We start from the raw sequence: 12710 nt of genomic DNA, 5'->3' as shown, positions 1-12710 counted from the left end.
ATGGTAAAATCAATAGAATTTTGGGACCAGACTGGACTTATGAGGATGTAGAAGATGACTTTCAGGTTGTGGGCTAAGGTTACTAGGTAGATAATGTGGGCAAATAAGGGCCAAGTAGTTTGGGGAGGAAGGGTAAGGGAGGGTAATAATGTTACCACAAAAGCCTCCCGAGAGAGACCATGTGTGAAAGGCAGAGAACATTTCTGTCCAGGAGAACAGGACTGACAGCGAATCCTCATCATTCTGCCATCTATAACGCTCTTTCATCTTTCTTAATTATCTTTTTCATTTTGCATCCTCTCTTCTCTCTCCTGGGTTCACTTCCACTCCCATTTCTACCTAGTGAATGCTTCAGGTCCAAGCTTCTGTGTTACCATCTTCTGAGTCCTCCGAGACAGGCAGCCTAAGCACTTACTCTGTCCCACTCCCAGAGCACCCTGTGATGCCTTCAGCACATCACGCTGTACTACAGTTTTGGTTTGTCGTAGGCCTTTCTGGTAGACAAGGAACCACATAGCAGGGACTCTGCCTTCAACCTTGTATTCCCATATTTTGCCACAGAGTGAGTCCTGAATAAATATCTGTTGATTTATAAATAAATAAATCACAATGTTCAGATTCAGGCCGTATGCCTCTCTAGTTACAAACTTTCCCAAAATTCTTATCCTCTATTGATTCTAACTCTCACCATAACAGATGATTCTTATTTCTTTACCTGTATTTTCTCTCTAGTCCTGTATTTCCAAATGTCCATGGAATATTTCCAAATTAGTTGCCCTTCCTGACCTCATTATTTCTGTTAATGGCTCACTCCCTTAACCAAACAGCAACAAAGTCTTATTGATCCTTCCTTTGTAGTATGTACTATGTTCATTTCTCCCTTGCATTACCACCCTAGTTCAAACTCTTACAGACCTTAAACTAAAATTTGGAAGTTACTTTAAAAGTCTCTCTGCTCCAGTCCCTTTCCTAACCAATTGTTTTATCCTTCTCCTGTTTAGAAACCATCACTGGATTCCTACTAACCTATTCCTACAGAAAAGACTCCACATCCCTTAACTAGGTATTTAACTCCACCACATTTTCCCCAGACAGGAGCTTCCAGCTTTATCATTAGACGCTCCCTACCTGAATCTTCTGCTCCAGCCCCAAGTGTCTAATCATTGGACCTTAAACAACATTTGCACTTGCCTGTTTTCATACCTGACTTCATGCTGCTCTTGTGACTAAAATGGTCTTACCCTTCCTTGGTGCTTCATTTAATCCTGCTTTAAAGCCTTAAGTCTCACATGACATCAGTCCTTCTCTATGAAAATTTCCTTAACTTCTTCAGTCAGAATCATCTCTCCTTCCTCTGTGTTCTTATTATGTGCCACTAATGCGGTACGAGTCATTATCTTTCCATGGTTATGTATGTCTTTTCCCCACAACTGGGACATAAGATACCAGATAACCATGTCTAACCATCCCCATGGTGCCTTGTTCACATAAGATACATGATACAGATCTTCCTTGACTTACAGCAGGGTTACGTCCCAATAAACCCATTGTTACGTTGACAATATTTTAAGTTGAAAATACATTCAATACAACTTACCTACCAAACATCATAGCTTAGCCTAGCTTACCTTAAATGTGCTCAGAACACTTACATTAGCCTACAGTTGGGCAAAATCATCTAACACAAAGCCTATTTTATAATAAAGTGTTGAATATCTCATGTAAGTTATTGAATACTGTACTGAAAGTGAAAAACAGAATGGCTGTAAGTATATCAGTTGTTTACCCTTGTGATCGTGTGGCTGACTGGAAGCTGTGCTAACTGCCCAGCATCACAAGACAGTATCAACTGAATATCACTAGCGCAGGAAAAGATCAAAATTAAAAATTTAAAGTACAGTTTCTACTGAATGCATACTGTTTTTGCACCATCGTAAAATCGTAAGTCTGACTAAGTTGGGGACCATCTGTAAATACTTTTTTGATTGACTATCCTTTGTGAACACAAATCCAGTCTTATCTTAAGTGATTATCCACGAATTCTATAGAACTTACCCAAATAATATGAGGAAATGAAAAGTCAAATGATCTGTATCAACTTTCTCTTCAAAATATGCAAGCCAGCCTTGAAAGGCCGCAATACTTCCACAAACTCAAAGACATGGACCCCAAGTGCAACCATGACAATCTATACTGGAGCACAAGCTGGGCTTTCATTTCAGGTGGGTTACCTCCTCAGCTTACCTGTGCAACAGACTAACATATGTAAGGAAGGTCTCCCCATTCTCATACAAGATGTACAGGGGGTAAGCCAATACTTCATCTTTGCCTTTTTGTCCAAATATGTTCTTCGGGACTGCTGACAACGGCCCAAAGTCAAATGCAACTGCTGTCTCTCCTAGAGATGCGGTGTAGGCCCTTCTGAAAAGAGATTTGAAAACCAACTGGTTGGAAACGAAAACAGAAATAAAATGTCCAATAACAGCAGGTGGGGATTGAATTTGTATTCAATGGAGTGATAAGACAAAAAATTGTGATTATGAAGAATGTTAAACAACATTGGAAAATTCTCATAAAATTCAATGAAAGTAGGCCATAAAAGTATATAAAGTTGAAATATACAATCACACAAACAGTAAAAATACACACATACAGACATGCATAAACACAGAAAAGAAACAGGAAGAAAACACATAAAGATATCAACAGTTATCTCTAAGCAATAGGAGGCATTCAGTCCACGAATATCTACTAAATATTACTAAGCGCTCAGTGCCTGTGGTTCTGGGAAACATCAGTGACTTGAACAAAGGCCCCCCTCTAACGAGAGAGACGTCCACAGAGAAGCCAACCACATAACACAGAGCCAGAATATGACGTTATGAAGAAAAATAAAGCAGGGGAAGAGAGTACTGATGGAGGTGCTGCTTTAGGTGATCTGGGAAAGACTCTGATAAGGTGCTATTTGAGCAAAGATTTGAAAGAAGTAAGGGAGCGAGTCTGTGGTCACGTAGAGAAGGAGCAGTTCAGGCAGAAGGAAGGACACAGGCAAAGACCAAGGAGGGCGGTGGCAGGAGTGTCTGAGGAATGGCAAGGAGGCTGAGTGGCTGGAGCTCAGAGCCTGGGAGGACTGAGCTGGAGGGCTGCAGTCAGTGGGCAGAAATCAATGGAGTGCGGAGAGCAGGGAAGCAGAATGAGCTGATTTATACTGAAAAGTAGCGCTCTGATTGCTATGCTGAGGACAGACTACAGGAAATTTTAAAATACTTCATTTTCTTCTTAATACTTTTCTTAGTTTTCCCAATTTTCCGCAACAAATTTACATTACCTTTATAATCAGGAAAGACAAATGATAAAACATGCTGTTTTGTATTTTAAAATTTAGTATAGTTTGTTATTCAAAAAGATTCCAGTTTAACACAAGGTTAATGAATATGGTTAAAATAAAACCACAGTTTCATATAGCTGAGAAAGTCAGCATCATTCCAAGCTGTTATAGGTACCATATATCTTAGTTTCTTTATCACATGGTAAGGTATATGGTTTCAGGAGGCAAAAAATGAGGAATCCCAAAATCCAGAATAAAAGAACTGCCTGAGTTAAACTAAAAAATTAAGACAATGAATGGAAACAAAAAGACAAAGCAGTTATTTCAAAGAGACTTAAATACCAAGCCATCCAAACTTAGCTGGAACTTAATAAATATAGTAATATTTCTAATAATGGTAGTAGGTATCAATTAATGAGTACTTACTCTGTGCCATTCTAAGCACTTTTTATGCATGATCTCATTTATTCTGTACAATAATCCAATTAAGTGGTCACTACTTTTCATATTCATGGAATATACAGTCATGGAAATGACGCTTAGTGCAACTGAATAACTTGCGCAGACGCCACAGCTGACAAGCGGCAGAGCTGAGACTGGAACCCACCAGGTGAGGTGTTGACGCCAGAGCCAAAGCTCTTAACTACTGCGTTTGCTCTACGGCCTCTCATCTGGACAGGGTGCCTGGCAAAGGAGGTTGGAAAGCAATGGAAACTCACTGCCGACACCAGAACAGGACCTATCAACTCGCAGAGGCAGGTATTTCCCCACTGTGGAGATGGCTGGATGCGAGGTTAAAGAGCTGGTGCTATAAGACATTAAAACCATTTGACTGAAACTTTCAGTTGTGGGACTATTAAAGAGACTTAAAGTGGTCTCCAGGCTGGTGGCAACCTCTGACTCCTAGCAGAAGCAGATGAAATTCCTCTCTGGAGGAACACACCCCCAACTCAGGCTCTCAACATTTCAAAACATTAAGATCAAGTAAACGTAAGTTCACAACGAGAGATCGGCAATCACAGGAAGAAGCGACCATGATCATGGGGCAGGAGGAAGAACACACAGATTTAGATCCCCACCTCCCCAGGGCTTCAGATATTGAAACTGTCACATACAGAATAGCTGTATATAAAATATTCAAAGGAATAACGGTTAGAAAAACAAAAATAAAGATTATTAGATATGACCATCATGGAGACACGAAAAGAACTAAATGGAACTTCCAGAAATACTGCTACTAAAGGCTTCTCTCTACATGCACACACTGTGGGTGATCATGTGTGGTAATCACCGGAAAGACTGATCAAGAGGCCAGAGGAATGGGGTTTGTAAGTTCAAAGGGTGATTCTGTTAGTGGTCGAAGTAGCCAGGAGCTTGCCCCTGTAGTGGGTAAGAAAACATAAAAGAAGCCAGGGTCACAGGAGAATCAGAAGGGCTGTCTACGTTCTGCTCCAGCTTCTGGGGTACTAGGTGCTGGGGGTCCAGCAATCTGCCCATCCACACTGAGTGAACAGCTGGCAGGTCTCCAGCCCAACACTCTCACCTTCCACCTTTGCGGTAACTTTGCAATATTATAATTCATTCTCTTATTCAAGATTCAACAGGGAATAAATTTCAGCTATTCACATTTTTGAACTTTCTTGAAAAAAGACCAAGTTGGTAGTTATAGTGACATTCAGATTTGTAACTTCTCGTTACCTATTCGTACCGCCTATTTTTGCTTATTTCTCACATTACCAAAAAGCATGCTAAAGGCACCTTTGGAAAATCTTGCAATCTGCTAAAATTGCATTTATAATCCCGATAAACTAATTTTTAAAAATTTCATGACACAAATAAAAACTTACCCTTTATTGAGTACTAGACTTTCCTCTTCTGCTTCTGAAAGTACAATGACCTTAGTGGGCGTCTGGGGCTCACGTAGAGAGTAAATCCTAGCAATCAAAAGAGAAGAAAGCCAGTACTTAAAATTCTTTTTCATTTCCCAAAGTTCCTCTTTCCTTTCCATCTAGTCAGTTTCTGAGAATTTTCCTACCAGTTATCACAACCATCTGCCAAAGATCTTGCTGTTACTGACAAAGTAGCCTACTTCATTTGTTCCATAACAACATAAGAGGAAGGTTTCCCTGGGGCATGAAGAAATGTTCTCTACTCTAAGCAAAATGCCTCATCAGCCTTCCCCAACCACCACACCGCAGTCCTTAGCCATATTCACCTTGTCTAGTCATCTCACTACTGCCTCTACGTTTGCCAGCTGCCCTCCAGTTATACCCATCTGTCTCTGCCTATGAGGAACCCAATCTCATCAGGGAAGAAACCATTTCTCACTGGCCAGCTGGTATGACCGTGGGTGACTTTTAGCCTGCAATTTGTACATATTTGTGTTATATAAAGACACAATGTCTTCCCTGCTTTCTCAAGAGGTTAGTATAAAACTAAAAGAATTTTTTTTACCAAAATCATTTTAATTTAAAATAAATTTGGGGGGAATTCCCTGGTGGTCCAGTGGCTAGCACTCTGCATTCTCACTGCCAGGGACCCGGGTTTGATCCCTGGCCGGGGAACTAAGATCCCGCAAGCCACACAGCGTGGCTAAAATAATAATAATAAAAAATTTTTCACAGCATATATGGCTATTGTTAAAAGGAGAAAAAAAATTTTAAAGGCCAGTAATATCATTATTAGAAATCCAAATCCCTCTTAAAGTCTTTATCAAGTTAATCACTTATTTTGTCTGATCTCACAAAGAATTTTTAAACTTAGTTTGTTCCATTATCAATAGAATGTCATTTAATAAATGTTTTTAATGAAAATTCGATCCAATTGAACACACCATTCATTGTGGTCTTCCTAGCTGCCTCCAAGCATTACTGACTTCAAAATACAAATAAGTCCTATAAATTGTAATGCAGAACAGTGAAAGGAAAAGTAAATGCAACAGGGCACTGAGTGGGAATTTCTTGTTGCCCTGAAACTGTCAATAGGGTCAAAGCTTAGGAAAAGAGAAGTGTTAAATACCCAATATTTTAAAAGGAATCTTTAATAACTGAGGCCAGATACCTCCTTTAGGGCTTAATGTGAGGAAGACCTAGACCTACACTATCTCCTCACAATCTCCTTTTCCAGCTTACAAAAGACAGAAGGTGTCAAGAGTCCTTAAGAGTATGGTACGATGTCTGGAATGTGAGGGTCCTCCTTCTTTCTTTACCCCCAACTGCAGAGCCAAATGGGTGGGTAGGAAAGGCCCTAAAAGAACCAGCCAGATTTAGGGGTACCTGTAATAAGGGGAAACGGATATCTCATTTTCTAGCTGAATGCCAGATGTATTGTCAAAAACTACAGGCCACCAAGGCAAGGGAATTCTTGGGTGATTCTGACATGTCAATATCCTAGGGTTGGGGGCATGAGAACACTCTATGGTATCTACTCCAAGTATGGAAATTTCTGCAGGAGGTAGGCTGGGACAACATAAGAAAGGACTATAGTGTAGTATGCCCAGTTCTGTAGCCCTTGGAGGGCAGGGAAAAAGACCTTGGCAGTTACCATGGCTCCATACGAAAAACCACAACGGTTAGGTCGAGAAGGCAGGAGATACCAAGTTTAGGGATATTCCATCTTGACAGAGGGTTCAGGGCATGGACAGTTGGTAGAGCCAATGGGAAACAGAGCTCCTGAGTGATGGAGGGAGCTGAAGGCCAAACACTGCCCCTGAAAAAACCACACACTCATCTATGCAGAGACTATCACATCAATGGAGGCCACTAGCAGCTGAGGGAACTAGATTAAACCAGGAGGGATATGCCCCCTGCCCTCCACTGATGGACAACCAGTTAGGTAAGATGTATGCCTCAGCTAGCACACTCTCTTTACCCCACCAGACCCAGAGGAGTCAGACCCAGAGGAAGGAGGAACAGCTCTCCTCCTTACACTTCACCCCCTACCTCAAGGTGCTTGGGTAGAAAGAAGAGTCAAAGAGCAGATCATGCCCTCTCCACTCATTTCAGATCCCTCAAGGTCTGACCTGTGATAGGACCAGGATATAGTTTTGAAGTGGATTTGAGATCAGAGTTTTAAACTGAACAGACTAAGTTTTAATAACTAAAAGTAACCAGAAATCTATGAGATCTGTGTAAGAAGCCCTTAAAGGATCAACCATTCAGCAGTAAAAGAAGATTTGGTAGAGCACAGTCAAAGCAGTGATTAGAAAAAATAAAACTGCAGGTATCTGTACATCAGTCAGTCTCCCCAACAAACTTTTTACATAAGGCAGATCCAGAAAGTTAACTGATAATAGAGATCTCTGTAGGATTAGGGCATTTAATCATACAATGCAAAACCTGGAAGGGGCTTTAGTAAATGATCAGATGAAACCTGCTCATTTGACAAACTGGAAACTGAGGTGCCCAAGTTTTTAACATCCCAAAGACAGAAGTGACACTGGGACAAGAACTCAAATCTCTCAATTCCCAATTAAATTATCTTTCCCCTATGCTACATTACCTCCAAAAGAGTGACACAGTGAAAACAGCTTTAGGGAGATTATCTTAATAGGTCAGATTGGGAAAGTAGAGACTGGAGCTAGGACCAGTTGAGAGGGAATAACAGTAATTAAGGCACGTAAGTTAGGGCAGCTGGACGATTCTTACACGATTGAGAATGGGTAACAACAGCCATCAGATAAAGCTTTCCAACATCTACTGACCCATTTAGTGGTACTCTGAGCTATTAACTGGCAACCAGAAAGAGAATCTTCCCACTCACAAAGCTGTAAGAAAAAAATGTACCTTATTACATTGTCTGATGTTAACAGCACTATGTGGGGGTCCAGCATCTCACTCGGATACCAGGCAGCATGCTTTAGAGTCAGAGAGGTAGAACTGGTGAAAAATCTCTCAGCAACGGGAGTGGTGCTAAAATAAAGACAGCAATTTCCCAAAACCTGGATGAAAAAGCTTCTAAAGGAAAACCTATCTTAACACTCTTTGCTCTTCTTTCCTTCAAATTCCTTTCTTATAAATCTTGCTGAGACAGCATTTAAAGCATCTATCAACCAACATCAAAGAATCAAAATTAAAATATTTTCTAAATTGTAGAGTATATTATACTGTACTTTACAAGTGATTTTACATACAGTATCTTACTTGATCCTTTTAGTAACTTTGTAAGGAAACTACAAGGGCAGCTATTATCACTCCTATTGTGGAAATGAGGAAACAGAGATTTAAAAAGGAAACATTTTTAAGGCGGCCCAACCTATGAGTTGTGGAGCTAAAGATGGGTTTCTACCTTATATTCTTTTCAGATCTTTCAGACTCTCATTTTTCAGGATAATTGGAAAAGAAAAAAATACAACAATAAAACTTAGTTACACTTATGAGAAAACTGTCTGGCTCACAGTTAATAACTGCTTTTAAAACATCTTATTTCAACCTACTTGAAAAAACAGCCTGACTTCCAATGAGACAGCAATGTGATAACTTAGGCAGAATAAAAGTACAACCCCACATATACTGTAAACACTATTATCACAAGAAGCAAGTATGCAGACCATCTGGAGTATGATGTTTCAATAGTAGCAGAGTAAACATACCTTAAGAACCACTGGTCTTAAGCAATTTTTTGCATGTATTACAAAATTATACAGATAAACACTAAATGGAAATACAACTTACCTACAATTCACTGTTGATTTTCCACCTTCAAATTCAGAATTCTTCCCCCACCTTTTAGGTAATTCTAATATCATAAGTCCTTTTATTCCTATAAGTGCTACATGATGTTGTGCTGGACTTAACAAGACTTGATAGATTTCAAACAGGGGTGGATTTATGCAAAGCAATCTCTGAAAATTAAAGCAAACTAGTCAAAATAGTTAATTTTAATGCAAATATATACGGCAGTTACTTGAAAGCACAGCACCACTTTAGTTTTCTATAACTGTAGTTTAATGAAACATTCTGGGTAAGTACTAACACCTCAGCCATTACCTGATGAAATATTTTTTAACTATTTAGATTGGAATATGATATAAAATGCACCAGGTTTTCCTACTTTGACAAATACTACATATAATTCCCTTTTTACAATCAAACTCCAGACTACCACTTCAGCGTCAAATCTCCACCATTCCCCACCTGTACTTTATACTCCAATCAGATTAACTTGTATTTCTGGGAAATCATCATACTTTGTTATGTCTCTGTGTCTCTGTACAACTATTCTTCCTGCAATGCCCTCATTTTTCTTTTTTAGCTGGCTAAAACATTCTTGGAGACTCAGTTCCTACGCACTTTCGTCCCAAGAAAATATCCCTGACCTTCTGGCCAGGAACTAATGCGTCTTTTCTGTACCCCTAGAGCACACCCTGGGTAATTCTATAATAGTACGTATCGCCCTGCATTCTAATTATCCTTTTACCCGCGCATCCCACACAACTATGAATTACTTGAGCTCTGTGTCTTTCCTCTCTGTATCTTTGGCATAGTTTATGGCATGTTGCTAACTAACTCTCAATATATGTTTTAATGACCAGACAAATGAAGAACTCATAAGTACTAGTAAATGATAATTACTGTTATAAATAGTCCAATAAGATAGAGAATGGCTTCAAGAGCTTCTGCAACTAAAATACTGCTTTACCGAAGCAGATTTGACATTGAACAGTGATATTTTCAGGGGATTCTGTTAAGCTGTTTGTCTCATATGCCCTCAAAAAAAAAAAAGTACTTCTATTTCTTCTCTCATGAGCATCTCAAATTCCCATTTTCTTTTCTTTCTATTTTCAGTAATAAACCATGAGATTACCAATGTATTGCTTATCCTTATGTATAGAGAATCACCCTAAATCAAAATCTTTTTAGACAAGACTGTTGAATATAATGTGATTTCAATTGTTCCTGATGTAAATCTGAAGTTTCTTTGTTTTTGTTCTTAGCTGCCCTTTGCTGATTCTAATCAAACTGTTTTTTTCTCGTCAGTGGTTCTTCCCTTCTTTTCCCATCTTCTTCCTATTTGATTCTAATGATCTACCTCAAATCAGACCACCTTTCTCCTGTTATGCATACAATCTAATCTAATTACCTAGGTCACCTGTGATAATCACATAATTTACGTGGGCTTTTTTTGTTTGGTTTGTTTTTTTGTTTGATTTGGTTTGGTTTTTAAGGTTACTATTCATGTTTTCATTTCACTGAAAGTTGCAATTCATGCTAAACTGCTTCCTTGTCTATCTCTGAGTTTTTGACATTTGGAGGACTGAAGGTCATTCAGACAGTTATCAATATGTACTGAGGGTTTATATGTTCCAAGCACACTGAAGTACTGGGGATACAAAACTAAGTAAGGCGGACACAGCCCCTGCCTTGGTGCTTGCACTCCAGAAAAGAAGTCAGACGATAAATTAGCAAGTATAAATAATTTAATCATGACTGTGCTAAATTCTGCATAGCAATATAGGGTGCTATTGTTAATACTGTGTGCCGAGCATCTAACACTTACTCTTAGAAGCTAAAATTTTATAGTCAGTAGTTTGTGGGCTTGTGACCTGTTTTCAAAACTGCAAAAACAATGCCAGCACCTTCTTCAAATCATTTCTCATCAGCAAGAATCAAACAACGGCACACGACATATGCATGCCATATGTTAGAATGGGGGCCAAGTTTTCTTATTTTGTAATCTTTAAAAGACGCGAATCGGCTTATTACAAATAAACGCTTCCATAAAGCAATGTTTAATCACAAGAAGTCTGTAGTACTTTCTGATCACACCTACTTTCACATGCTGTTGGCTTCTCAAGAAGCCAGCAAAAATCCCTTTCACCTCTGGAGATGGCCCAATTCTTTGAAAGAGCTAACAGGGGATTCCTCCTCCATGTCAGGCACGAAGCTCGTTGCTTTCAAATCAACGACCCGACGTAATGCTCTCAACAACCCCAAGAGAAAGTTAGAGGACTGTCCCTATTATTTTATGAGCGTGACGTCATGACATCGGATTCTCGGGACCAACCTCCTAAAAAGAGCGAGTGCACCCACACTCTTAAGCCTCTTACCCCTGCTTTGTTTTTCTTCAGAGCACCTGCGCCACAGATGTTTTACTGTTACTCCACGGTCTCTCCCTTCCTCCCAGACCCCGCGAATTTAAGCATCTGGAGCGCAGGCGTTCCTATAACAGTATCCGGCGCAGTGTCAGAGTCAACGAACGTATGTGGAAGGAGTGAAATACGCGTAGAGAGGGTTCAAAAGGTTCTGCGGCCACGCTACAGCGACTGAAAACGACTTTTCCAGTCGCAGCTGGACGCCCCCCAAAAGGACGTCTGCTCACCCTCGCACAGCGCCCCTCCCAGCAGACGAAAACCAGCCAGGATGGGAAGGGGACGTAAACGCGCCTTCAGACCCCAGCTGAGGGTCATTTTCCAGATCAGCCTGGCCGTACCTGGTACTGGGAGAGGGAGGACTCCTCACCGGCGCCGCTGGGGTCCCGAAGGCGCACGACTAAGAAGGAGCTGCCTTCTCCGTCCCATAAGAAGAGCTCTCCGCCGAGGCCCAAGACCAGGTTTCTCGTCAGCAAGTGCGGCGGCAGGGGCGGCGGCGAAGGCAAAGAAGCCGGCTTCTCGGCTGCGGCTGGGCTCTGGTTTTTCCGTCCTTCCCGGAGCCGCAAGAACACGGCATGGTCAGGGAGCCAGGCCTGCCACAGCTCCCCGTCTCCCGCGGCTCCTTCGGCGGCCGCCATCTTGGCCCAACAGCTCTCGTCAGCCCAGTTGCTCAGCCCGCCGCTGAGGGCAGCCAATTCGCTTCCAGCCGTCCACTGCTTCGGCCAGTCATCGAGCAGGGAGCCCGGAAGCCCGAGCAGGGCTAGGGGAGGGGCGGGGCGAAGGTGAGGCCAGCCCATCAGGTAGCGTCATTGCCAAAGCAAAGCCAATCACCAGTCAAGCCTATTCTGAAGCCAAAGGGGGCGGGACGAGAAGTTCCACATGCCAGTGCCTGCTTAGAGAAAGCTTTGGGGTTGCGGGAAGTCTAGTAGCTGGGGGTAAAGCGCCTGAGACCTGTGTATCAAATTGCTTATGGGACACCTCCACCTGGATAAACTAAACATCTAAAACCTTCCCTCAAGACTTACCTCCCTCAATCCAGGTTGGGCAGACCTCACAAATGTCACTTCTTTTTGTTTGTTTGTTTTTTGCGGTACGCGGGCCTCTCACTGTTGTGGCCTCTCCTGTTGTGGAGCACAGGCTCCGGACGCGCAGGCTCAGCGGCCATGGCTCACGGGCCCAGCCGCTCCGCGGCATGTGGGATCCTCCCAGACCGGGGCACGAACCCGTGTCCCCTGCATCAGGCAGGCGGACTCTCAACCACTGCACCACCAGGGAAGCCCATAAATGTCACTT

The 12710-nt window shown here is 41.6% G+C and overlaps 1 protein-coding gene across 3 annotated transcripts in view; it reads right to left on the bottom strand.

Moving 5' to 3' along the window:
* NUP88 (nucleoporin 88) overlaps nt 1-12616 on the bottom strand; it is a 30440-nt gene extending 17824 nt beyond the window's left edge. Inside the window, exons 1-6 of one of the 3 annotated variants that reach the window (XM_082860194.1) lie at nt 12443-12616; nt 11759-12177; nt 9001-9170; nt 8113-8238; nt 5176-5262; nt 2245-2418 (exon numbers count right to left, since the gene is read on the bottom strand). In XM_082860194.1, the coding sequence (XP_082716320.1) occupies nt 2245-2418; nt 5176-5262; nt 8113-8238; nt 9001-9170; nt 11759-12177; nt 12443-12611 (1145 nt within the window). In that variant the 5' untranslated portion in view covers nt 12612-12616. Of the gene's footprint in view, nt 1-2244; nt 2422-5175; nt 5263-8112; nt 8239-9000; nt 9171-11758; nt 12178-12442 lie in introns of those variants that run through there. The other 2 variants (XM_082860193.1, XM_082860195.1) reach the window with 2 other exon arrangements.
* Between the last annotated feature and the right edge of the window lie 94 nt (nt 12617-12710).

The sequence above is a fragment of the Leucopleurus acutus genome (genome assembly GCF_964270905.1).
Source record: "Leucopleurus acutus genome assembly, chromosome: 19".
NCBI lineage: Eukaryota > Metazoa > Chordata > Mammalia > Artiodactyla > Delphinidae > Leucopleurus > Leucopleurus acutus.
The sequence above is the reverse complement of the archived record's forward strand: the minus strand, read 5'-3'. Positions and strand labels throughout refer to the sequence as shown.